At 41.2% G+C, this 25,464-nt stretch overlaps 1 protein-coding gene across 1 annotated transcript in view; it reads right to left on the bottom strand.

Moving 5' to 3' along the window:
* The window catches only part of TGFBI (transforming growth factor beta induced), a 59,904-nt gene extending 35,093 nt beyond the window's left edge, over positions 1–24,811 (bottom strand). The window contains exons 1-3 of the mRNA XM_075859993.1: positions 24,660–24,811; positions 24,271–24,369; positions 2,542–2,606 (exon numbers count right to left, since the gene is read on the bottom strand). Coding sequence (XP_075716108.1) covers positions 2,542–2,606; positions 24,271–24,369; positions 24,660–24,778 — 283 coding nt within the window. The 5' untranslated portion in view covers positions 24,779–24,811. The remainder of the gene's footprint in view (positions 1–2,541; positions 2,607–24,270; positions 24,370–24,659) is intronic.
* Between the last annotated feature and the right edge of the window lie 653 nt (positions 24,812–25,464).

The raw sequence follows: 25,464 nt of genomic DNA, 5'->3' as shown, positions 1-25,464 counted from the left end.
CTGCTAAGTAATACGTATTATATATTTGTGTTTCCTTTTAAAATAAAGAGCATGGTATGCAATTGGTGGATTGCCCAATATGTTTTTCGACATCCTTTTAAAGTTCGGGTGTCGTGAAAAAAATATTTTTTTATATCCATTTGCTTTTAGTGTTGTATTAAAAAATGGCTTATTTATTTGTGTGTTTGTGTTTTACTTTTTTTTATTTTTGCACTTTTTCTTGTCTATGGGGGCTGCCATTTTTTTTTTTTTAATCTCTGTATGTGTCGATTAACGACAGACATACAGACATGAAATACGGCACATACAGCCCCATAGAGAATGCGAACGGGACCCGTTCCATTCACTATGCTGTACGCCGTCTGTGTGGGAACGGCGCATGCGCCGCTCCCACACAGTCCAAATTGAAGGTCTTCGGCCGAGCGACGTCCGGCGCCATTTTCTTGTGGACAGTAAGATTACTACTTCCGGTCGCGGCTTCCGGACTTGTGTTCTAATGCAAGCACTTGGAGCGGAGGGAGCAGATGGAGCAGACGGACCGGAGGGAGCGGCGGCGGCAGGAGCAGGTAAGTTATTTCTGTGTATGTACGTGTTTTACTGTGTGTTTACTACTGTATGTAAACCTACTACACTGTGTGTTAGCTCAAAAAATGGCGACACACAGTGTAGGAGGTTTGACCGTTCAATCCCCTCCTTTCTCCTGGCACTAGCCAGGATAAAGGAGGGGGGATTCTGTGAGCTCACTAGAGCGGGTGTGTTTTCTCAAATTTTGCAGCATAAAGCAATGTGGTTGCTTTACCACATGCCAATGCTGCAATTTTGGGAATTGCTCCATCTAGTGACCAGCACTGGGAAATGTTATAAATTAGAATCTAGTTTATAATATTTCCTGACTCATGAAAAAAATTAAAAAAATTAGAACAATGTTTAATCATTTATACACTAACTGTTTAACTAAGAAATTATTTTTTTTCTAGCGACACATTCCCTTTAAAAGGCTAGCTAATATATCTTATATGCAGATGTAGCGGAGTTCAATTTGTCATTCACCCTTTCCTTCTGTGATAATTAATATAATGTGGTAGGATTACCTGATGCCCTATCCTATGGAATACGACAGATACATTATAAGAGAGGAAGATGAACAATAGGGTTTCCTTCTTTATTTAATATAATGATTTGCTTTAGACACTTACTATTGAGACACTTATCTAAGCGAGGGAATCAAATGTCTAAGGATTTATCCTGTTTTCAGAATTTTTTTATGTTGTCATCAGACTGAAAGTTAAAAGCCGGCTATAGACATTAGATAAATGTCAGCTGAACCCCAGGAGATAAACATAACCAAATGTGTCTAGAAGTGGCTTTATCACACTCTCACTATTTAAATAAACATGCACGCTCCACAGATTCCAGTGTGCATGTTATGGGGGAGGCAGGGGAGATGGCTGTCGGGAGAATGAACATTCAGCTGGTGTTTATCTTATGTATATGGATGACTTAAAGTGGTTGTTCCATCAGAACAAACCCTGTTGCCCTGTTTGGGCATATAGACGTCATAAAATGGGTCCCATGCTTGGGATCCCCCTCTATGAGCCACAGCAAAGAGCCACGAACATGCAGCAGAAATCCCTCTGGCATACTTGAAGAGTTCATGTTTTAGTGCTGCAGGGGAAATTTGTAGCTGGCTGAATCTTCCTGTGCAAAATCAACTATTCTACTGAGATCCCTGGATACAAAAAAATGAAATTGAAATCCTGCCAAATCTGGGTAATGTGGGCAAGATGCTTACAAATTTCAAACTTTTCAAGAGATTTACAGCATTGTGAGCAGCTATGGACAAGTATTGTCATGTAGAAGAAGCACGCCCGTAGACAGAATATATGGCCTCTTGTGATGAACATTCTTCTTTCTTAGGTGCTTGCTGTGAAGCATTTGCAATGATGTTTGCACTACGAGGAGTGAATTCCACCACGTCCATATGGCCTCAAAAAAGTGTTTCATTTATTTTTACATGGACACTGGCTGTTCATCTGTTACACTTACCCAGCAATTACTAAATTTATAACATCATTTCCGAATTTCAATAAGTGCCCACAGAAACTAGATTACAGATTGGACGTTTTCTTTTGTCTACTTACTTACCATTGGCAAACTGGCTGTATCAACAACATGTGTCTTGAACAGTAAGATGTTTCTGCAATCTAGTGACTACATGTCAAACTACATGGCAGCATAGTTGAAAATTAGGGAACCTCTTTTAATGTTTTCCTTCATAGTGTAATACTAAGTTGTGCCAAATGATAAATTAATTCTGTTACATCTCTACTTTTAGATATTTTTAATGGTCAACATGTATAAAATAAGGCTCAGATTAAATAAAAGACAATATATTATGCCATTACGTTAAGTACGTACTATTGGTATAAAGAACTTATTTTAGAGGTAAATATAAGATGTTTTTGGATAATCTAAGCAATTGGAGACTAATTTAAAATAGATGAGCCACAGAATGCTTGTAAGAGGTCTAAGATGATGTACCTGCTGGGCAGCCTTTCTCTCCTGGTACCTTCTCATATCCGGGGCAGCATTCATAAACTATTACACTGTCAAAGGAAAAATAAAAATTTTCGTTGATTGAATACGATTTAGAATATAATTATAGAAGAAAAGTTACATTGTTGTCACTTGTTAATTAAAACGGGGATAGACATCTACAGCCTCGAACTGTATACATAGACACAAAGTCAAAGACAACATAGTTTAATAATGACTGTGATTTAATGGTTTCAATTCTATTAATAAAACGTATAAGATTGCGCCTGACAAACAACTCTCTCATATACTGTTACGTAAAAATTCTGCCTTTTAACATAATGTCACTCACAGTTGATATGTGAGTTGAGCAACTGCACTGGTTGCCCATTCACTATAGAATACATTTTAAACATATAACTCTCATCCACAAAGCTGCACCTCCCGTATATCTCCTCCTTCCTCTATCTACCACCCTACCCCTGTTCTACATTCTGCCATCAATCTAAGATTAACATCTTCCATAATCAAAACCTCCCACTCCTGTCTCCAAGACTTTTCTCATGCTGCACCAGCTGTCTGGAATGTGCTACCCTTAACAATCAGATTAATTCCAATATTCTCAGTAAAAGGCGAGCCCTGGAAAAAACATATTTTTTATGCATGCCTATCACACTCCTTAATCTGACTACTTTCCTTTACACCCCTATTATATTAGCCCTTAGAACCTGATCCCTTCATTTAGCACTTCATATCTATGCGCATACAGTTAGGTTCAGAATTATTTGGACAGTGACACAAGTTTTGCCATTTTAGCTGTTTACCAAAACACATTGAGTATACAGTTATATAATCAATATGGGCTTAAAGTGCAGACTCTCAGCTTTAATTTGAGGGTATTCATGTCCTAATTTGAGGAAGGGTTTAGGAACTACAAATCTTTAATATTTAGCTGCCTCTTTTTCAAGGGACCAAAGGTAATTGGACAATTATCTCAAAAGCTATTTAATGGGCTGCATGGGCTATTCCCTTGTTAATCCATCATCAATTAAGCAGGTAAAGGGTCTGGAATTGATTCAAGGTGTCACATTTGCATTTGGATGCTGTTGCTGTGAACCCACAACATGAGGTCAAAGGAGCTCTCAATGCAAAAATTAATAAATCCATCAGAGAGATGGCACAAATGCTAGGAGTGGCCAAATCAACAGTTTGGTACATTCTTGAAAAAAAGAGCGCACTGGTGATCTTGTGAACTCCAAAAGGCCTGGACGTTCACGGAAAGTCAACAGTGGTGGATGCAGTGAAGAACACTCTTCTGGAATTAAGTGTATCAGTTTCTAAGTCTACCATAAAGAGAAGACTTGATGAGCGTAAATATAGAGGGTTCACCACAAGGTGCAAACCATTAATCCGCCTCAGAAATAGAAAGGCCAGATTAGACTTTGCCAAGCAACATGTAAAGAAGCCAGCCCAGTTCTGGAACAGCATTCTTTGGAGAGATGAAACTAAGATCAACCTGTACCAGAATGATGGGTGGAAGAAAGTATGGAGAAGGCTTGCAACGGCTCATGATACAAAGCACACCACATCCTATATAAAACATGGTGGAGGCAGTGTGATGGCATGGGCATGTGTGGCTGCCAAAGGCACTCGATCACTAGTGTTTATTGATCATGTGACTGAAGACAGAAGCAGCCGGATGAATTCTGAAGTATTCAGGGATTTACTTTCTGCTCAGATTCAACCAAATGCAGCAAGGTTGATTGGACGTCGCTTCACAGTACAGATGGACAATGCCCAAAACATACTGCGAAAGCAACCCAGGAGTTTTTTAAGGCAAAGAAGTGGAATATTCTGCAATGGCCAAGTCAATCACCGGATCTCTACCTGATCGATCATGCATTTCACTTTCTTAAGACAAAACTTAAAGAGACTCTGTCACCAGATTATAAGTGCCCTATCTCCTACAAAATGTGATCGGCGCTGTAATGTATATAACAGCAGTGTTTTTTATTTTGAAAAACTATCATTTTTGAGCAAGTTATGAGCAATTTTAGATTTATTCTAATTAGTTTCTTAAAGACCAACTGGGCGTGTTTTTACTTTTTACCAAGTGGGTGTTGTAAAGAAGTGTATGAGGCTGACCAATTAGTGACCAATCAGCTTCATACACTTCTCATTGTTCCAGTCTAGCTTCTTTCACTGCACAATCACACTGTGCTGTGGATCATGCAGTCACATAACCATGCTCCTGGTGCTTGCCTCCTGCTCCAGTGATGTCCCATTCACTGAACACTTGGTTATCTCCCCCTCCCTGAAGCATTGGACGTCACACATGCCTCTTATATCCACTGCTCCCTGTCTCTCCCTCCATCTCTTTGGATGTAATTTTTTTGTCATGGTGGGCAGCATATAATGCGGAGTCATTGAGCAGCAGGACACTAGAGCTATGTCTTAGTAGCAGATCTGAGTTGTTTGTGAAGTGAGTATCTACGGGACTACGGCACTACCTTACACCTTGTAATAGAGGGGCATGCAGGCAGCTGTAATTATAGGCAATGTCTGTGAAAGGAGAGAGAAACGATAGGAACTGTAGTATTTTACATGGCAATCCCACCCAAAGAAAGCCCTAGAAAAATTATACCAACGATGCTGCACAGAACTGGGCGAAATAATGAAAATTAAAAATAAAAATTTCTGAGCTATGGTGGCATCATCTGGTAAGCATTCACACACACATATTGGTACTTTTCTGTGTTTTTCATAAGCTCAGAAAACCCCTTTAATAAATCTCCCCGAATATGTTACATCATATTTCTTAGAAAAAAATGTTCCTTAATATATTAGAAATGCCACCAGTGTATCAGTCTAAACATCTATGTATATTTTGAGAGAGAGAGACAGATGTATATAAAAGTGTGATGTAGTTTAGGAAAAGTTTCAAAGCAGCCTGGTTATGGGAGATGAACAGCGGCCAGATATTTCTCTCGTGGAGAATATTGGGGAAAACAATGGAATATTGTAGGGAACATATTAATTTATCTGTTCCGTTTACCTAGCACAAGTCCATCGGTGACGGTTTGCTTAACTCCAATGACATACAAATGTGGCTATCTATCAGCAGCTCAATACTCGAAGATGAATATCATTATTCTTGTTGCTTGTAGCTGTAGGACCCAGGCCACTCTCGGGAATTACTCTACTCTAACTACCCGCCAAAAGTGTAGCAAACATGTTGGTAGATGAATAATAGCTGGAAGAGATGTGCCTTAAGATTCCATTACATATTACTAAGTAGCCTGCTGTGTGCATAAACATTCCATTGTTTAGAAGAGATCTGGCTTCTTGACATGTGTTTAACGGTAACATTAAGCTCTCTGTTGTTGAGGACAAGATAAATGGCTAGAGCTGCAACACTCGCCAACAAAATCTGTTTTATTTCATCCAAGCGTCTTTAAATCTTTTGAGTAAATCTGTAATTCTATGTCATGCACATAAATAGTTACAGATGACGACTCAGGGGAAGTTTGATGCATTCATAAATGTATGAATTCTGGCATGAAACTGAAGTTTTTGGTATATTACTTGCTATGGGGTTTCAAACCTTTAACCTAAGAGGCTCCAACAGTAGGTCCCTCCTGCTGAGATTAAGATACTTCAAAGTTGCTACTTTGACTAGTTCTTTGGATTTAGGAGGTAACACTTTTCGTAGAATAGTAGCAACCAAAATTCATAGGACTCTGCAGAGTACAGTTAGCATAATTGGGTTGTTCACCTCATAAAAACCCAGCTTAATCCTCTTTTCTTTTTTTTTTTTCATTCTTTCGGAAATTACTAGAACATGTAAAAGAAGAAAAAAAAGTTTGTAACTTATATTATCAGGGAAAGTGGCATTTCTTCACCTTCCAGCCACCTGCAGTCCCACTTTCCATGCCGGTAGGCTCTCTGCTAATGTTCAGAAACCTCTGCAGGGATTAAAGAACTAGTCTTGAGTAATACAGTAACTAAAGATACAGGGGAGAGGGAAGAGGAGTGATGCTCCAGTCTCTCTGTCTCAGCCTGTGTGTGACATTCATGCTGTGAGAGGGGAGAGGGAGCAGCAGGTCAGTCATGATTGAGATAATTGGTCAGCACATCTATCATGCTCAACACCAACTTTAAAGGCCCAATCCACATTTTTGGTTTTCAATACACAACATATTCAGTACCAGACATCTCCTTATTGTATTATATGTACAGGGTTTGATTAGTTAATAAAGATTATAATTGATGCCTAAGGTTTTAACAGTAAAAAAAACAAAAAACTTAAAAGGAGTTGTCCGGGACTTTCAACTTAGGATAGGTTATTATTGTATAATTAGTAGGAGTTTGACCCCTGGGACTCCCAACAATCAGCAGAACAAACTTTTATTGTTTATCCAGGTACAGCACCATACATAGTGGTGTGGCTGCAGTACCAGCCACAAGCACACCCAAATCTACGGCAGCTTCATTCTCCTGGTCAGTGAGGGTCGCAGGCGTCGAATCCGGAAACCTGCTTTAAATTTAAAAAGATTATTTTGAAACTAAAAGCAAAGCAGATTATAGCATTGTCAGGAGGACGATACACTTAGTGGCCTATTATAATAATATTTTTTATTTTCAAAAATAAAAATTAGCTTGATGTAAATGCAAAGGCTTACTAGAAATCACAGCAGAAATCGGAATTGCCACCCCCACAACAAAAAAAATCTAAAATTGTTGCAACTTAATTAATCTGAATATAATGTGTATTCTCTTAAAAATACAATTATATAAACATAAATGTCATTGTATCATCATTGCCATATGCATAATAACCTTTCTATTAGCGTCAGTGTAATGGTGGGGGAGGTAGGGAAACGGACAAGTGAGCCCTAATCTACCCGCCACTCTGTCCCTGCCTACTTGCAACGACCCGCCCTAGGCGACGGGGTACAACTGGGCGGCGGTCCCTGCGCTCAGTAAGTGCATGACAAACACGACAAACAAACAAGGGAATACAAGCAAGGGAAATGGGCAGTTGCTCGCGGAAACACCGTGAGCAACAGAGTAGTGAACGAGCCGAGTCAAGCCAGGAGAGTGCGAGGTACAAAGCGAAAAGCAGAAGAGTAGTCGGTAAGCCGGGGTCTGTATGGAGCAGGATCAAAAAGTAGCAGGAGCTGTAGCTGGGCCAGGAAACCTCAAGGAAAGAATTCACAAGCACAGAAGGACAGGAAGAGCAGGCTTAAATAGACCGAGGGCGGGAGCTAGCTGAGTCTGGCCAGGTTGCGATAGGCTCTCCCACTCCTAAGCCTGCCAGCCTGAGTGGAGGAAGCTGGTGTCTGTCTCAGGGATGTACACTCAGGTGTTGACTGATTAATTCTGGGAATTAACCCCGAAGCAGTGCCTGGCAGATCCTTTACAGTCAGCCACAGTTTCCCCCTTGAAGCCAAATAGTTTTCCCCTTTTTTGGCTAGACACATATCCCCCCCCCCCCCTCATTAGTGCCAGTCATTGTTTACTGGCAATAGCAAGTGCCAGTATTTTAGCATAATAAGTCAGGTTACTTCCAATTTGGATTGGATACTTTGCCAGGCCAGCCCTAGGAACATCAGCAGTATTAGGACACTCACATTCAGCAACCGTACATGTGCACACTGCCTACCTGTGCATTAGCTAGAGTCAAGGGCGATATTCGAAAGAGAAAACTGACTCTATACTGAGTTAGAGGGAGTCAAAAGCTGTCTGAGGTTTCCAAACCTGAGTGATAAATCAGACTCAGTGTGAAGTTACACCTCTAAAACCACATTCACTTTTTACCCATGTTGGGGTGTTGTAAAAAAAAAAATGGCAACATTTTTTATAGAACAAGCACATGTAAATACACCCTAAACCTGGATGGTATTTGAAAAAAGTGCCAACCCTAGGTGGAGGGGGGGTTGTATCTACAAGTCCCACTGTACACCGTATGCATCGGCATACTTTTTTTCTTACTGTATATGAAAGTGTAGTTTGCTGCACTCCCTTATAGAGAGGGATACCGCACGGTATATGTTTTCTTTTCCTACAATGGCAACCAATGTGCGACGTATGCCACAGTATGTCTATACAAAGGCATATGTTGCAGCCTTCCAACAGAGGTTTATATCGTGAATACTCCCGACGTATACCTCCGACGGAAGGAAAAAATGAGTTATGAACAGAGCCTTGATTTAACTCTTAAGTATACCGCTAATAACAAGCTTCTATAATTGTGTTATACTTGTCTATCCCTCGTGGATAACTGTTCAAATCTGAAAACACGCGTGGATTATATACAGTGCTGTAGTCTTTATTGTGTCAACCATATTTATCGTAATCATAATCTACAAGCTCCTCTTCCTACAGCGGGCAGATTACGATGCATACATCTGCAATTGATCAGAAAATTTTCAAGTGAATTTGACTGAGCTACAATACCAGACATAGACCATGAAAAAGGGTGGAAGTGTTTCTGACAAAAAAAACACCAGATCATTCTTTATAATCCTGGAGAATGCATTTGAGGTAGTACTGAAAAAGACAAGGACGTAAAAGTTTTTTGTGCCAGCCGGCAGCTCAGAGCATGTTGTTACATTTTGGAATGAAAGTAAACTCTGCTGTATTTTATATTTTAGGGAATTATTCATACTTACAGTATGTTTACAGCAAACTAACTAATGTTTAGTAGAATTTTCCAAGCTCTGTCAAGAATGCTTCGGGCAAAGCTATTTTCTAGTTGTGTGTCATCAAATGACTTCAATATGCCAAGTAAAGTTGAGCAGATGGTCAAGGATACAGCATTTTCTTTTGAGTGTTGCTATTTGCTACTGTATACTGTATGGATAAACATAGCTAATAGACAAGTAAACATTAGTTAAAATTCAAATAGTGTTTGACTGAATGTCACTGAAGGATAGCCGGGGAAAATATTTAGGGGGTTATAAAGACTGACAGCTATATGTCCCAAATATTCAATATCAGATTTTATAATAATTATTAGTGAAATAAGATAAATTACATATAAATGGATGACCCTCTTTAAAAAGGATTTCAGGCTATTTTTGCAAAAGTGATTACAGGAAGCGCGCTTATTATAGTTGCAATAAATATATTAACTGTTGAGAAACTAAGAACATTTTTTCAGCCTGTTCTATCAATCACAAAGTGATAGATTTACCATCTGTTTCTAAGATCATTAAAAAGTGACAACCAATATGACTTTACTTAGGCCTGATGCACACGACCGTGTTCGGTCCGTGATATACGGTCCGCATGTCGGCCGCTTGTCCCGGACCGTACAAAGTACAGGGAGCCGGGCTCCTAGCATCATACTTATCTATGACGCTAGGTGTCACTGCCTATCCACGTAACTACTGTCACACACTAAAACATGATTACAGTACGGGACAGTAGTTCCGCGGACAGGCAGTGACCCCTATCGTCATAGATAAGTGTGATGCTAGGAGCCCGACTCCCTGCACTGTGTTCGGTCCGGGACATGCGGCCGACATGCGGACCGTATATCACGGACCGAACACGGTCGTGTGCATGAGGCCTTACTGTTGTCACTTTAGCAAATGACTGCTGAAACAAAACAGAAAAAAATGGCAATACTCAGTGAGTACAACAATCCTATTTGCCAAACTTTGGCTACTGTTTTAAAACTGATTTAATCATTTTTAAGTTTTAGGTGGAAATCAGTGGCGTAACTACCCCTGTAGCAGCCATAACAGCTGCTACAGGGCCCGAGGCAAGAGTCACGGGCCGCCCCATGCCCTGTGGCACCGCCAGCAGCCGCTATGGCTGCTACAGTGGCAGCGATTCCACAATAAATAGTATCTGCGTCCTTGGGACGCAGATATTATTGAACGCTATGGCAGAGCAGGGATCCTCTGGGAACGACCCCTATCTCTAGAACAGGGTCCCTTAAACCCCATTCATCTTTGCTCGGCTCCCACTGCCCCCCGGCCACATACTGATTAGGTGGCTGGGGGCTACAGAAACAGTGTAGTTCGCCATGGGACGCTATTTCCATAACTCTCATTTACTTCTAAGGGAATAACGCAAACAGGGTAGCTCAGCGAGTTGTTTCCCTAACACCAGATTACCTAATCAGGAAGTGGCCGGGACGCAGCGGGAGCCGAGCACGGTAGAATGGGTTATAGGGGTGCCGTTCTAGAGATAGGTGCAGGTCCCACAGGTGAGACCCACTTCTATCAGACATTTATGGCATATCCCGTAGATACATTTCTATTAACTTTTTATTGGGGGAAAACCCCTTTAAGTCTTATCGGACTTAACAATTGTTATTTTTTAACTAGTTTACTATAAATAAATACATATAGGTTATTGCCTCAATAATTACAACCAGTAGAATAAAGTATACTTATTATTTATACTGCATGGTGTATTGAGTAATAAAAAACAATAAAAAATGTTTAAAAAAAAATTGTGGATTTGTTGGTCCCTTTTAATTGACCCCTAAAAATGTATAAAAATTAGTTAATAAATTATACGTACTCCAAAATGGTACAAATAAAAACTACATCCTGTCTCCAGAAAAACAGCTCTCACACGGCTACGTCAACAGACAAATAAAAAAAAGTTATCTTTATGGCCCTGTAAACAGCGTAACAAAAAAAATTCTGTAATTGCTGTTTTTGCATTTCCCCTAAAACATTGTAAAAGCTCATCAATAAATATATATACCCCAAAATGATGCCATTGAAAAATACAACTCATCCCACAAAAAACAAGCCCTCACCCCTTGACAGAAAAATAAAAAAAAAGTTATGGTTCTTGAAACTTGATGATGAAAAAGTCTAAAATAATTGCTTGGTCCTTGAAGGGAACCAGTCAGCAGTTTTGAACCCTAAAACTCCTCAAAGTGCTATATAAAGGGCAGAAAGTGTAGTGTAAATATACTGGTGAAATTAATGTTTTAATGCCCCCAGCGATGCATTAGCAAGTGTTTCAAAGTTGGGCCCTTGATGATCAAGTGCTCTAGGCTCTCCTCACTGAACGCTGCCAGACCCTCCCCTCCAATCACAAGACCACTAGAGCTGTCACTCAGACACTAAGACACTAAGACTCAAAACTGCTGACAGATTTCCTTTAAGGCCCAAAATAGACCAGTTGATAAGGAGTTAAAACCACTGGTAGATGAAGGAAATAACATTGATGATTTCATTACAATGACACCTGTCAAGGGGTGGGATATATTATGCAGCATGTAAACAGTCAGTTCATGAAGTTAATGTGTTCGAAGCAGGAAAAAAATGGGTAAGCATAAGAATCTGACCGACTTTGACAAGGGCCAAATTGTGATGGGTTGACATGTGTCAGAGCATATCCAAAACGGCAGGTCTTGTGGAGTGTTCCCAGTATGCAGTAGTTAGTACCTACCAATAGTGGGCTAAGGAAAGACAACCAGTGAGTCGGCGGGGGCAGAGTGATGTTTTGAGTACAGTTCTGCTGGGAAATATTGGGTCTTGGCATTTATGTGGATTTTACTTTGACACGTACCACCTAACTGAATATTGTTGCAGACCTTCACCTTGACCCCTTCATGGCAATGGTATTCCTGAATGGCAGTGGCCTCTTCAGCAAAATAATGCAATATCGGCCAAGCTGCAGAAATTGTTCAGGACTGGGTTGAGCAACATGAAAAAGTGTTTGAGGTATTGACTTGGCCTCTATATTCCCCAGATCTCAATCCAATTGAGCATCTGTGGCATGTGTTGTAAAAACAAGTCCAGTCCATGGAGGCCCCACCTCGCAACTTAAAGAACTGAAAGGATCTGTTGCTAACGTCTTGGTAACAGATAACCTAGGACACCTTCAAAGGCCTCGTTGTGTCCATGCCTCGACAGGTCAGAGATGTTTTGGCGGTGTGAGGGGTATCTACACAATATTAGGCTGGTTATAGCTGAACAATATAACTGGATTAGATTGATAAGATCAATGTCTATAGAAAATAGGCTGCTTTACATCAAATATTATCTATTGGGGGCTGCTCCGAAATTCCGCAGCATTTACAGTACCAGCAAAGTGGATGAGATTTTAAAAATCTCATGGCCACCCTGCGGAAAAAAAACGCAGCGTAAACGTTAATAATGGACAGGAGGAATGTACGAGGCACTCACCACAGTGGCAATAGGAAGGATTTATTTGAACAGATCTCGGTCAATGATGATGTGAAAGATGCCAACAACCGTTTCACGCTGAGAGCGCTTTGTCAAGGCTTTGTCCAGCCTTGACAAAGCGCTCTCAGCGTGAAACGGTCGTTGGCATCTTTCACATCATCATTGACCGAGATCTGTTCAAATAAATCCTTTCTATTGCCACTGCGGTGAGTGCCTCGTACATTCCTCCTGTCCATCATCAAGTTTTGCATACGTGCTTTATTTCTTATCGATGAGCACCCTGCCGGCAACAATCCTGACAGCTGTATCCTATGTGTTTTGAGCCACACTACTTCCATATGTGAGTCCATGTTGTGCTCTGTACTTGGAGTAGTGCCAACCCTCTCCTTTCTCCTTTGAATGTAAACGTTAATAAATTGACCTGCGGTGAAAAATTTAAATCCGCAGGATGTCAATTTATGCTGCGTTTTAGTTGATTTTCCATTGTGGGTTCCCCTTTGAATTCAATGGGGATGCAAAACCTGCAACAGAAAGCCAAGTGTTGCAACTTTTGCGGCGTATTTGCAGCGATTTCACTGCAAAAATCAAAACTACAGAAAAAATAAAAAACATACTTACCCAGAAGTCTGTGTTTCTTCATCCAGTCTGGCCTCCTGGGATGACGTTGCATCGCATGTGACCGTCCAGGGAGGGAGGACCGGACTGCACAGGAGGGACGTGTCACCATAACAACGATCTAGATAAGTATGAACGTTTTTTACCACTGCTTTCCGCAGCGTAAAATCCATCCGAAAAAACATTGTGGTGCGATTTTTCGTATGGAATGTACTGCGGTTTCCAGGTTGGACACGCTGCTTGATTTTTACACAGTGTATCCGACCCATGGAAACCCTGGAAGCTATGGAAATAGTTCCCTACAGTAGATTTATATAAATGTTAAAAAAAATGTAATAGAAATGTCCGAGAATGTTAAACACTAAAATAACAATAATTAATGTAACAAATGTTATAAAATATTTTGAAGATGTTAGTAACAGTGACCACAATAGTAAGGCTGGGTTCACACGACCTATTTTCAGGCGTAAACGAGGCGTATTATGCCTCGATTTACACCTGAAAATACGACTCCAATACATCGGCAAACATCTGCCCATTCATTTGAATGGGTTTGCCGACGTACTGTGCCGACGACCTGTAATTTACGCTTCGTCGTTTGACAGCTGTCAAACGACGACGCGTAAAATGACTGCCTAGTCAAAGAAGTGCAGGACACTTCTTTGGACGTTTTTGGAGCCGTTTTCTCATAGACTCCAATGAAAAAAGCTCCAAAAACAGACGTAAAAAACGCAGCGAAAAACGCCGCGAAAAACGCGAGTTGCTCAAAAAACGTCTGAAAATCAGCGGCTGTTTTCCCTTGAAAACAGCTCCGTATTTTCAGAAGTAATTGCAGTTATCGTGTGCACATACCCTAAAAATCATGTTGAAATGAATCATTGCTTCATAAACTTTTCCTGGATTCTTAGTGATCTAATATAGATGATGAAAACCAGTGTTGTTACTAGCCGAGTCATTGTGGTAGAGACACAAAAATGTATGTGTCACTTTTGTAATGTAAACTCCTATACAAAACCGTCTAGATATTGAAAATTCCATGAGAAAAATGCTTTCATAAAGAAATCCTCTTCATTGTCTATGTGGACAGCTCAGCTCTGCAGAACCCTCTGTAAAGCTATAGCATGCTTAATACACATGTATTCATGTTATCAGGAAAAAAGGGCGAAGTGATGTGCGATAAATTATGATAAATCACCTTTATAAGAAATACAAAGTAATGTTTGTTAAAAATACAATAAAACTTACATAAGAACTGACTACAGCTAAAACTACAAGTCAATAAAGAAAGCTGACAATTCATAAAATGGGATTCCCCTCCGCAGCATGCTCATTATGTTGCGGAGAAGCTGCAGAATTTCACTGCGGATTTCAGCCTTCGCAATGCAAAGGCTGAAATCTGTGGCAAGTCCACTGTGATATCTGCAACGTCTGAATTACCTGTCATATATGCAAATGTTGGTGCAGATTCTTTGCGTAATTACCCCGAATCTGCACCAACATTTGCAGTGGAAAAATTCTGCCACGTCTGAACGTGGCCTTAAGCTTGCTCTAATACTGCAATAGTAGACTATGTCTTCTGACGTTAGATAACTATTCAGTGTCTAGTGTAAAGATAACACTTATTATTGTATAAATCACCAGAACAACCTCTAGGCAGAAAGTGAAACAGCAGGGAATGTTGATACATTTTAGCTCTGAAACCTGTAGAATTGTGAATACAGCTATAGACTTTAATACAGGCTATATCTAAAGATCAACATAGCATAAGTAAAATATTTGCAATATTTGTATGCAGCGTAATCCTATATGTCAACTATATGCAAACAAGATGAACATATGTTTTAACTGTAGTCTGTATCAAAATGAATTGCCCTATTTTTCGCGGTAAACCATAAGTACTTTTTTGTATCCGTAACTCAAGTGGAGCAATATGGACTATTTACCATGTCCCTGAGGTGCAATTCTAGAATAATAAATGAGATGTCTTGTATTGATAGCTCTCTAAGTGATTTATCACACATGATGTAGTCTGGGTTTAAACACTTGTATGTTCTAGAAGATTATGTAGAGGATAGATGCAAACATATGTGACTAATGTTTGATATTTTTTCCACATTTCAAGACAATAGACCTCAAGGGAAAAGTTGAGGATTTCAAACTTTGACGTTTAGAGTGACAATAAACATGTAAATGCCTCAAGTTAGATTCTAAGAAATTTGCATTAGAAAAAATAGCGGATATCTGAATTGGGCAGCTCTAGAGATTATTGTTCATTAGGTTTCTTAATATTTTGAACAATAAGGATGTATGAAGAAATAGAACATTATCCACAGCTGAGCGACCAAGGTATAGATAGGCATGAGCACTGGTACCAACTGAACTTGTTTTTGGTCAAATCACAGCAACATGTATAGTATATGTGAAGTATGGAAACAGCGTTGGATCATGATCAAATAAGGCAGAGCAATAAGTAAGAATCACCTCTGTAGAACAATTTTATCTTCTCAAATTACTTACATTGCTAAGAGGGTATATGTGCTTTTGTGACATGTGATCACATTTGGAGATGTGTTCCCAAAATAAGGTCACTAAGGCTTCATTCACATCTGCATTGGAGGCTCTGTTAGGGGCCTTGGTTGCAGAACTGGCAGAGATTACCGGAGAAAATAGCGCAGCATGCTGCGCTACTGTCTCCGGTAAAACGATTGACACTCCAACAGAAAGCCGACAGTGCCCATTAGAGTCAATGGGTTCCGTCGGGCCGCAGGTGATATCCATCAAGCAATGGAACTGTTGCCTCCGTTATTCCTTTGTTCTGCTCCTATGACGACACAATCATTAAGAGGTGAATGCCTCTTATTAAATGTATCGCATCTTTCGTCCAGCCCTGCACCATTCACTCCCCCCCCCCATTGGCCATAAAATAAAAAAATACTCACCTCACCGCTTCTCTTCTCCACTTCGGGTGCCCTCAGTATGCCGCATGGCTCAAAAAAGCGACACAGCACTCAGTGGGTGGTTAGTCTGATCGAGGGGAGATGCTCTCCCTTGCTAAGCCACATAGAGTGAAATCTCCGCCGGCTTCTAGCTTCCACTATAATTTACGCCAGTTTTCTGGCGTAAGTTATAAGAAACTTGTCAGGCCAAGGTGACCATGCCCCCTTTTGTGAAGCCTTGTCCCTTTCCACAAAAGCGGCGAGGGCAGCACCATAAAGTCATAAGTTGCCATTCGCCTTGCAAATTGCAACTTTTGAGCCCTTTTGCAACTTTTCAACATCAGAGAACTAGAAGGGTAGAAAACTTGATCAATCCCCCCCCCCCCCTATGCCTTACACTATTTTATTTGCACTACTGTGGGCATTATTGTATATGCACAACAGCAGGCAAGTACACATACGTCCGTATCCATAAGTCATGATGTGTCTTATTAGCAAAAATACAGGTAATCTAGTCACAACTAGTCTACACACGAATCTTGTAAGAAATATGCTATTAATTTTGTCCGTCTGTTCCAAGATTTACTTCAATAATAAAACAAGTAAATATCATGTCAGTCCAGATGCGTCTCAGCAATGAATCACACTGAAAAATTGGACATCCAAGTTTTTGACTAAAAAATGCATCCAATGGACCATTTTAAATAAAAAAATAATATTGCTAACGGGTTTTCATTTAAAGCAGTTTTCTCACAAATTTCTCAAAACACAGATTGCGAAAGTAGAAGTGAATTCCGTTAACAAAGAGGAAAACTGTGCATACTGTATGTAGCATTTCTTCAAATTGCACAGCCCTTGATGTCCTGGTGTCAAGCTGAACAGTCCCAGATGCAGAAGGTTTTTTAAATGTTCTTAAATAGACCCAGGGTTGGGAGACTTCAGAGACAGAATCAGTCTCCATATGAGTGATGTTATCATCTATCACTAAGAAGCAGTGCGGAGGAGTAGAGGTGGAGGGGATGAGTCTCTATCTGGAGGGGGGCTATAGCTGTCACTGCATGGGCGCTGTAGATGTCACTTTATGTGGGAATATAGCTGTCATTGTATGAGAGTTAGTATTATAACTTGTCACCGTATGAGGGCTTATAGCTGTATAGGAGGTGCTGTCTGTTACTGCATTAGGAGCTGTCATATTTATGGGAAGCTGTAGCTGTCACTGTTTCAGAGCCCACACAGTCATCTAATATCAACTGTATTACTGACCTGAATAGCGCTGTCTCACTGATTCCAGCGGTGTTTTGTTTTTTTCCCCTGGACTCCCCAGTTCCCCAGGCCCATTGTAGTGTTGGCTCCCTATAGGCTAATGTGCTGTAGTTAGCCAACAGGGTGTGGACTACCCTCAAGATGCCTCACGCTAATTTGTCAGCATCAGAGGCGGGGAAGCTACCTCCACCCCATTGGCGAACTTCAGCAAATTAGCATATAGGAAGCTAACACAACAGTAGGCCATGTTTCTGGAGCATGGGGTCCAGGAAAAAAAACCAGAGATGGAATCAGGTTAACAGCGCTATTCAGGTCAGTTGACCAATTCAAATTTTATGCCCCAGTGACAGGTCCTCTATAAGGACTATAGTCTCAATGGTGGATCATCATATCGGCGGTTCATAATCTCAAAAAGCCTATGCAGTGCTCTAGCGCTGCTAACTGCCACTGTGGAGAGTGGTGTAGCTATAGGGGTCACAACGGTCGCGGTTGTGACTGGACCCCTAAGCCTGTGGGCCCGCAGGTCAACCGTTGCCACATAGCGCTGACCGCACTGGTCCCACTTCCAACTGAACCTGCGTCCGCAGGATGCAGATTCAGTTGGGTTGAATGCAGGAGCCTCCAGCATTCACTCCGCTGTGAGCGGCTCGGCGCAGGCTGGCACGATGTAGTGACGTCATCGCGCCTGTCTGCACGGGACAGTGCAGAGGAGGAGAAGCATCCTCCAACCATTGTGGGAACGGGGATAGGTAAGTAATTATGTTATTATTTTTCTATTAGGTACATACTTATGGGGGCATTATACTGTATAGGATAGCTAAGAGGAACATTATACTGTATGGGGCAGTTATGAAGGGCATTATACTGTGTGGCAGCTATGGGGGCATTATACTGTAGGGGGCAGCTATAGGGGCATTATACTGTATGGGGCAGCTATAGGGGGCATTATACTGTATGGGGCAGCTATGGAGAGGATTATACAGTATGGGGCAGCTATGGGAGCATTATACAGTATGTGGCATTATAGTGTATGGGGCAGCTATGGGGGTATTATAATGTATGGGGCATTATAGTGTATGGGGCAGCTATGTTTGGCATTATATTGTATGGGGGCATTATACTGTATGGGGCAGCTATGGGTGGCAATATACTGTGTGGGCAGCTATGGGGGACATTATACTGTGGGGGCTGCTATGGGGGACATTATACTGAGCAATTACAAGAGCTGCAGGTCCAAGTGGGGGAGGCGCTGTGTAGCACCATATACAAAGGGGGGTGGCGCTATGTGGCACTATATACAAGGGGGGTGTAAAGAGTTTGCCAGACACAGGTTCTGTGTCGACACCCGGGGTTAATCAGCCTTCATCAGCTCCAAGGTCTGCTAGAGTGACGCGATCTGTTACCACTCAGGCTTGCAGGCTGAGGAGAGGGAGAACCTATCACAGCCTAGCCTGACGGTTCTAGCTCCCGCCCTTGGTCTATTTATACCCTCACTTACAGCATGTTCCTTGCCTGTGATTCTCTGGTTTCCTGGCTCTGCTATTTCTGCTATTTACCTGATTGACCGCTGTAACGTATTGACCCTGGCTTGCCTGACTATTCTCCTGCTCTGTTTTGCTACTACGTACTCTCCTGGTTTGATTCGGCTTGTTCACCACTGCCTGTTGTTTTTTCCATGGGCAACTGCCCCTACTTCCCCCTTTGCTTCTGTGTGCCCTTGTCTTGTGTTGTCTGTCTTGCACTTACTGAGCGTAGGGACCGTCGCCCAGTTGTACGCTGTCACTTAGGACGGGCCATGCAAGTAGGCAGGGACTGAGTTGCCGGTAGATTAGGGCTCACATGTCGTCTTCCTACCCGATTCATTAAAGGGGGATTGCTGTATAGCACTATATAGAAGGGGGAGCGCTGTGTATCACTATATCTAAGGGGAGATGCTGTGTAGCACTATATACAAAGGGGGTATTGTGTGCCACTATATACAAGAGGAGGAGGGCTGTGTGATGCTATTTACAGCGGTCTGTGTGTATCGCTATCTACATGATGGCAGTGTGGCGCTATTTAAAGAGTGGGAGGACTGTGTAGCGCTATTTACAGGGGTCTGTGTGTGGTGCTATCTACAGGAGGCTGTGTGTGATGCTATCTACTGGGGGTCTGTGTGGCGCTATCTACATGGGACTGTGTCACGCTATCTGCAGTGGGGTGTGGCACTATCTGCAGGTGGGATGTGTGGCGCTATCTATAGGTAAGGCTGTGTGTAATGCTATGTACAGGGGGATATGTGTGGCACTATCGACAGAAGGGGGTGCTATCCACAGGGGGATGTGTGTGGCGCTCCCTACAGGGGGTGTGGCGCTATCCACGGGTGGCGCTATCTATAGGGGGTGTGTGGCGCGATCTACAGAGGGATGCGTGTGTGATGCTATGTACAGAGGCTGTGTGTGGTGCTATGATCAGGGGACTGTGTGTGGCGCTATCTACAGGGGCTGTGTGTATGTGGTGCTTTACTTTACAGTGTTTGACACAATTACATTCAGGGGCGCAGTCTATGGTGCTATAATATTTAGGGGCACAGCGTTTGGACTTATTTTATTCAGGGGCGCAGTGTTTGGTGCTATTATATTTAGGGGCACAGTGTGTGGAACCATGATAATTTTATCTTTGTTTATACATGTGGAAATGTTGGAAAAGTAAGGAGCCGAAGACATCTAAGTGCCAAATTGTGCAGAAATGGGTCATGGCTGAGAGAAGTCGTCATGAAGTCTGGACCGGATGGAGTAGAAAGAGGAAAAAAACTATGTCGTCACCTGTGAGTCACTAGATTTATAGAGAATCTGTCATCTTTCCTGACATGTTTATTATAGGAAATCCTCATGTAGTCTTTGTGCAGTCCAGGACTGATAGACAAATGAGTATTACTATTCCCCTTGTCAGGAGGATGTGTCCCTACAGGGTGCGATATTGTCAGCGATGGTTGGAAACTGTCAGTATTTAGGGACACAGCCTTTTGACAAGGGGAGTCGTAACACCTATTTGTTAATGCCTGGACAAAAAGGAAGTGTTAACAATAGTTACAGGGCGGCGGTGGAGAATGGGGGCCCAACTTTGTGTAACAGCCCAGGGCCTATGGTCTACTTAATCCACCTCTGTATAGTCTATACCCTACAAAACTGAAGATGATCATGCAGGATAAATTAAGATAAAAATCAAAAAACGTTTATCAATTAGAAGGTGCCTGGCAGAAATGGGTAGAAAAAATTCTTGCTAGATATTTAGCTTGGTAAATAAATCAAGCAAAGTTCAATCTTTATATATTGTATGTGTGCCAAAGAAAATAAGAATAAAAATCCCTTTTGTGAAATAGTTTGAGGTTTTCTCTACTTCTGAACTGATGCAGAGATTATGATTTTGGAATTGATCCAGTAAACAATGAGTGGAAGAATTTTACTCATTACAAGAAGGCAACAGCTAAACTGAGAAGTACATAAATCCTATAATGTCTTCATTTATTTATTTTTATATATATATATATATATTATACTTTATAAGCTACACAAAGAGATAATTATTCAGTAGAATTAGAAATAATATTGTTGTCCTATTGCCATATTGATTATTTGTTCAACATGTCTATCTAAAAGCAGCCATACATCATATATGGACCTATTCCCCCTGCTAACACGTTGGTTCATCCTTTGGATACCCAAGGGTGGATTATTTGAATGATCCTTCACTGCTTTATTATCAAATCAAAGGTTCAGGTGATTGGAAGCCGATTGCTGGAAAATTTTGCATATTATTTAGGTACTTCTGATATATGGTCATTATATGAAAAAGCAGCATCATAATACCCATGCTTAGCCCCACTGAAACGTTCTTGCTTAAATGTGTTGTCCACGACTTATGTCCACAGGATAGGTCATCAGTATATGATTGGTGGGGGTCCGACACCCAGACCCCGAACTGATCATCTGCTCCGGCTGCCTCCATATGCCGGATGTTTTGAAGGGTATGCAGTAGTTGGAGCCGAAAGAAGATGGCTCCGACCACTGCATAGCGGCCGTTCTGCAGCCCTGCTCCTATTCACTTGAATAGGAGCAGAGCTGCAGTACTGTAGCTCTGCTGCTATTCCGTGACCGAAGCCATCTGCTTCCGGCATGGACGTCCGGTGCCCGGAGGCAGCGTGAGCAGCTGATCGGTGTGGGTTACGGTTATCGGATTCCCACCAATCATATGCTGATGACCTATCCTGTGGATAGGTCATCAGTTGTCCGGTCATGGACAACCCCCTTAATAACCGTTTGTTCATCCAGTTTTTACTTGAATCTGACCGGACATTATGACATTGCTGAATGGCTTTATGGCGGCACAAGAGAGATTTACCTGTCAGCTCCCCAGATAGGGCAGCATGAGGAGGTTACAGGCCTTTCAAACTTAGGTATAAAATTTTTAATGGTAAAGCCTCAATATCACTGAAACAGACAAAAGACAGAACTTTTATGTATTGAAATGAAACTTTCATGAATAGTAAAGAAACTAGACCCTACTACTTTCACTTACATAACTTGCCACAGTGCACAAATACACCCACCCTGCTGATAAGTCTGCATAACTAATTGCTGAATTGCTTGAAATACCTAGGACATAAGTTACAGTGCTGTTTAATAAAGCATGGAATTTGAAATGTCTGGCTAGCCCTGTTGTATTATGAGGTTTGCGTTAAATGATTTTCATAAAAATTCATCAAACACTTAATATTTATGCAATTTACAGCCTTTTCATTTTCATATATAGTCTAAATATACCAAAAGTAACCATAGTTGTTGAACTGAAGATGCAGCCCCAACCAAATTGACACAATCAAAAGTCAATCTTTGTATGCATATGGCCTTATGTCTATGAGTACAGCGTAAGGCCCCGTGCACACAACCGTGTCCGTAAGCACGGTGCGTGATTACAGGCACGGACGGCCATGGACATTCTTCCGCATTTGCAGGCCATGTTCCTATTATAAAGTATGGGAGCATGGTCCGTAAAAAAAAAATTACATGTGCTATTTTTTACGGAAACTTTCTACGGCCCGGACACCTTCCCGTAAGCCATAGAAATGAATGGGTCCGTAATTACAGTTCGTAATTACGGATAAAATCGACAGTCGTGTGTGCATGAGGCCTTGGATATCAATAAACTAACTTTAGCCAAAGTCCCTTGCTCTGGTGGTGTCTTCACTGCGTTGCTGTATTCTCTCTTAAACCTTATGCACATGACCATATTATAGAGTTGTACAGAGCTGTAATACAACGGTAATGTTTCCAAATGTTTTAATGTATGATTGTTTCAATGCACTATGTGTGCTGCCATATAAAAAACATGTGCCATGCTTTAGCAGGAGCCAAATGGGTGCTGATTTTACTAAAGAAATTAATAAATACAAAAAAATTGCATGTGTGCATACGGAGCCTTGTAAAGTCTGGTTGTGTATCGTACGAATACAGATTTTCTTACCTAAACTGCTCCCAAGAAAATACATCAGAATGCATATAGTACTTGTACAGAATACCTTCAGGAAACATACAGCAAAAAACTAATACGGTACTGTACGGAAGTTCACAAGTGCAGTATGGTGGTGCTATTTTTTCAAACGGAAGCCGTAGATGATCGCACTGGGATATGTATATATATAATATATATATACTGAAAGTTATCACAGCTGTAAAAGTATAGATGTAACACAAACTTGCCAGAAAAGTCAATCTCCTTGCATGAATATGGCCTTCTGTTTATGAAAGCAGCAAAGTAAGACATCAATACAGCAATCTGACCCCAAGTCACATAGGATCATGTTCAACTCTGGGTGGTAAATCCATGGAGTTTTTATATTCTCCCTTTGAAATTTCATGGTTTTGCTTTGAGTTCTCAAGTTTCCTCTCACAGTCCAAAGGAAAACCAGTTAACGAAAACTGGCTCTGCTTATATATAACAACAAATCTCTCCGTTCTCAAGGAGCAATTAAGAATAGAAGAACTGTATATTACATATATTTCTTAGTTCTAGCACAGTATGTCTCTGTTCACATCACGTCTGGCCCTTCTATCAGATCCATACATCAGGAGTATTGCCCTATGTATACCTCTGAAGGAAGGCTCTGACGTATACCACCGTATAGGCATATAGTGGCATTAGTCACCCATAGGCTTCCGTGTTAACAAAAAACTTTTTTTTTTTGCAGGAGGCCTCTGCATAGAAAAGCTAAGTAGACTATGCTTCCCTATACAGAAAAATAAATAAAAATAAGGTTTATCAATATATACCAGCCCGACGGAGCCCAAAAGGACACTCTTTTGGTGTCCGTCAGGTGATTGAGGCACTATGGATACATTTGGCGTACACGTCAGGAGCTTTTACTGGTGTATACGTTGCCGTAAGGATGTGCTGGCTTAAAGAAAATGCAACCCCTTTCATACAGGTGCGGTGCCATCTGTAATATTCATGTTCCCCCTGGTACTAGACTTTTACTACCAGGACAGTGTTAGTGGTTGGACTCTCTGTGACACTTTTAGCATGAACATGGTGTTTGTGGCTGCATTTCCACAGCTACTGTCCAAATTCCCTACCACCAAGCACTCAGCAAACAGTAGCCATATCCCCCATAATGCACAGCGGCTCCACAGAATGTGATCACCATCACATAGAAGCCCTGCAATCTTGTGTGCGTCCAGTGTGATCAGTGACATAACACGATGCATGGAATGACTTACGTTGACTTGCCGCATATCTTTCTTTGGTACCACTGCTTGCAGTTAGTGTAATACTGCTTGTTGGACCCCATCACCTTCTGTACAGCACACACATTGGGCCTACAATATGAACAAAGGATATGAAGTAAATAATATTGCAACACGGGAACGCTGACAGGAAAACGCAATGACTATTGCACATCATTTAATAATCTACTGCATATTTGTAGTATATTAGTAAAGATTATTCCAGAAGAGCTCCAGATAAAACAGCCGGACCAATAAAAAGCCGAATCAGACAAAGTCATTCTCAATACCAAGTTCTTTGCAATGTTTTTAAGACTAAAGTGAATTCTTCATAGGTCCTTATGAATTAGAAGGGAATATCATTTCCATAGAACTGGTCTTACCCGTGCTGTCTGCCTCTGATCCTGCTGTGCTGTAGGACTTTCTGATAAGGATACCTTGCTGAAGTTACCAATGTGGCCAGCAATGTAAGCGTCAAGGCAAGCAGCACAATGCGATTCATTCTGAGAGGAGTAAGTGCAGGTTGTGAACTCCCACAGCTCTGAACTAAAAGCCAGGAAACATAAACTGTGCTGTTAAATAGACCGAGAGCTGGAATGGGTGGGGAAAACCAGCTACTGCTGCAATCTGAGCCTCACTTTCCAGGCTGACTCTTTGGGGAATATGTAACCTCTTGGCTGTGTGTCTTAAAGAGTTTCACAAATTCTGAGGTACAATTATAAGGACTGGCCTGTGCCGCCGGCTGTCACCTCTTTCATGCAGAATGTGTCCATTAGTTCAGCCACTATTCTGCATTGTATATTTAGATTTCACTTGAGTGTTTCGGATTATATTTCCAAAATGTTTTGCTTGTTTTTCAAATTTTTTCCAGTCCCATTCTTATTTTTAATTATATGCAACTAAATGAGTACGATTTAATGAGGTTCTCTAGGATTATATAAAGAGAAGAAAAAAAAAAAGAATAAATCATGGGAAGAACCACTTCTGTGGGGAAGGGTAGCTTGTTTATATATAATGGTCCGTTTTGTAGACGACGGATACATAAGTAAACAAGCACAGTGCCCTGCTAAAATCGGGGGGAGTATTTTACCAGACACTACAGTTTGGTTAATTGAGTTCTATTTACATAGTCCCAGAGAAGGCATTTAGGTAACAGTAATGTCAAGATTGAAAAAAGTTCTGCTAATG

Source organism: Rhinoderma darwinii, chromosome 3 (genome assembly GCF_050947455.1).
Source record: "Rhinoderma darwinii isolate aRhiDar2 chromosome 3, aRhiDar2.hap1, whole genome shotgun sequence".
NCBI lineage: Eukaryota > Metazoa > Chordata > Amphibia > Anura > Rhinodermatidae > Rhinoderma > Rhinoderma darwinii.
The sequence above is the reverse complement of the archived record's forward strand: the minus strand, read 5'-3'. Positions and strand labels throughout refer to the sequence as shown.